Consider the following 1,347-nt stretch of genomic DNA (forward strand, 5'->3'; position numbering starts at 1 on the left):
ATATATACATATATATATTTTTTTTTTTTACCTGGAGGTCTATGCTGTATATATACAGCCCGTGAGAGGTTGCTGCAGCGAAGGCGCGGCTGTCCCCCGAGAAGGCGACGTCGTTAATCAAAAATATTTTTTCGTTTTTTGCGGCTAAGTCCCCCATCATCACCCCGGGCAAGCTGCGGTGCTGAGCCCCACCACACACACACATATATAAACACAAATCCTCCTGCTGCTGCTGCTGCTGCTGCTGCTGCTGCTGCTGTTGCTGCTGTGTTTGGCTGCAGGAATGAGGAATGCTGCAGAGATCAGCTACATATGAAGGTAACCAACGCCCGCTACACCAAAAAAAAATGTAAACCCTAACCCTAAACCCTAAACCCTAAACCCTAAACCCTAAACCCTAAACCCTAGAGCAGCACAAATACGGGTGTGTTTGGCTTACGCTGCGGATTCTTTTTCTTTCTCTCTCCCCCTCATTGAAGTTGTCATCTTCATCCGACAAATCATACTCCTGGATTGGGGTCCCTGAAGTGTAAACCCTAAACCCTAAACCCTAAACCCTAAACCCTACACCCTAGAGTTAGCTAGACCCTTGACCCTGTGCTCGAAGCCGTTGACGCGAACTGGAAACAGCACTCCTTTTAAGTGTATAGGGGGATTGGTGTGTTGGGGTTTGAGCTGGTTGCGGTGTATCTGCAGCTCCCGAGGTGTATGTGCATGTTCTGCGGTGTCTGTGCATCTCGTGCAGTGTACATGCAGTCAGAGTGTATATATGAAGCCTGCGGTGTATGTACAGTCTGAGGTGTATGTACAGCCTGGGCTGTATGTACAGCCTGGGGTGTATGTAGAGCCTGGGGTGTATGCACAGCCTAGGGTGTATGGACAGCGCGGGGTGTATGTACAGCGTGGGGTGTATGTACAGCGTGCGGTGTATGTACAGCGTGGGGTGTATGCACAGCCTAGGGTGTATGCACAGCGTGGGGTGTATGTACAGCGTGGGGTGTATGTGGTGTACCATCATCTGTGATGAATTTTGAGTTGAGTTCTCTGCGTATTCCCTCGAGAAGAAAGTTGGAAGTGAGGAGAAAAGTAGCAGTGAGCGAAGAAGTTTCGATATCATAAATAAAAACTTTGGGACAGCGAATGCTGCATATAAGGAGAGAAGAACCAGACGAAGAAAACGATAAAGACGATACACTGCAGTTCAAGTCTAAACCCGCTATCAGACCCATCACACGCTGCAGCCACACACAAACAAATAAATAAATAAATAAAATAAATAAATAAATAAATTAATTAATTAATTAATTAATTAAATATATTAGTTTACGAGTAAACATAAAAAAGAAC

The 1,347-nt window shown here is 45.7% G+C and overlaps 1 protein-coding gene across 1 annotated transcript in view; it reads right to left on the reverse strand.

The window, feature by feature from the left end:
- EMH_0076680 (glutamyl-tRNA synthetase, putative) overlaps positions 1-1,347 on the reverse strand; it is a gene marked incomplete at both ends in the record, with an annotated part of 2,082 nt that overhangs the window by 153 nt on the left and 582 nt on the right. Inside the window, 2 exons of the mRNA XM_013494026.1 lie at positions 32-181; positions 440-522. Of these exons, the coding sequence (XP_013349480.1) occupies positions 32-181; positions 440-522 (233 nt within the window). The remainder of the gene's footprint in view (positions 1-31; positions 182-439; positions 523-1,347) is intronic.

The sequence above is a fragment of the Eimeria mitis genome, genomic scaffold (assembly GCF_000499745.2).
Source record: "Eimeria mitis Houghton genomic scaffold, Emh_scaff101, whole genome shotgun sequence".
Taxonomy (NCBI): domain Eukaryota; phylum Apicomplexa; class Conoidasida; order Eucoccidiorida; family Eimeriidae; genus Eimeria; species Eimeria mitis.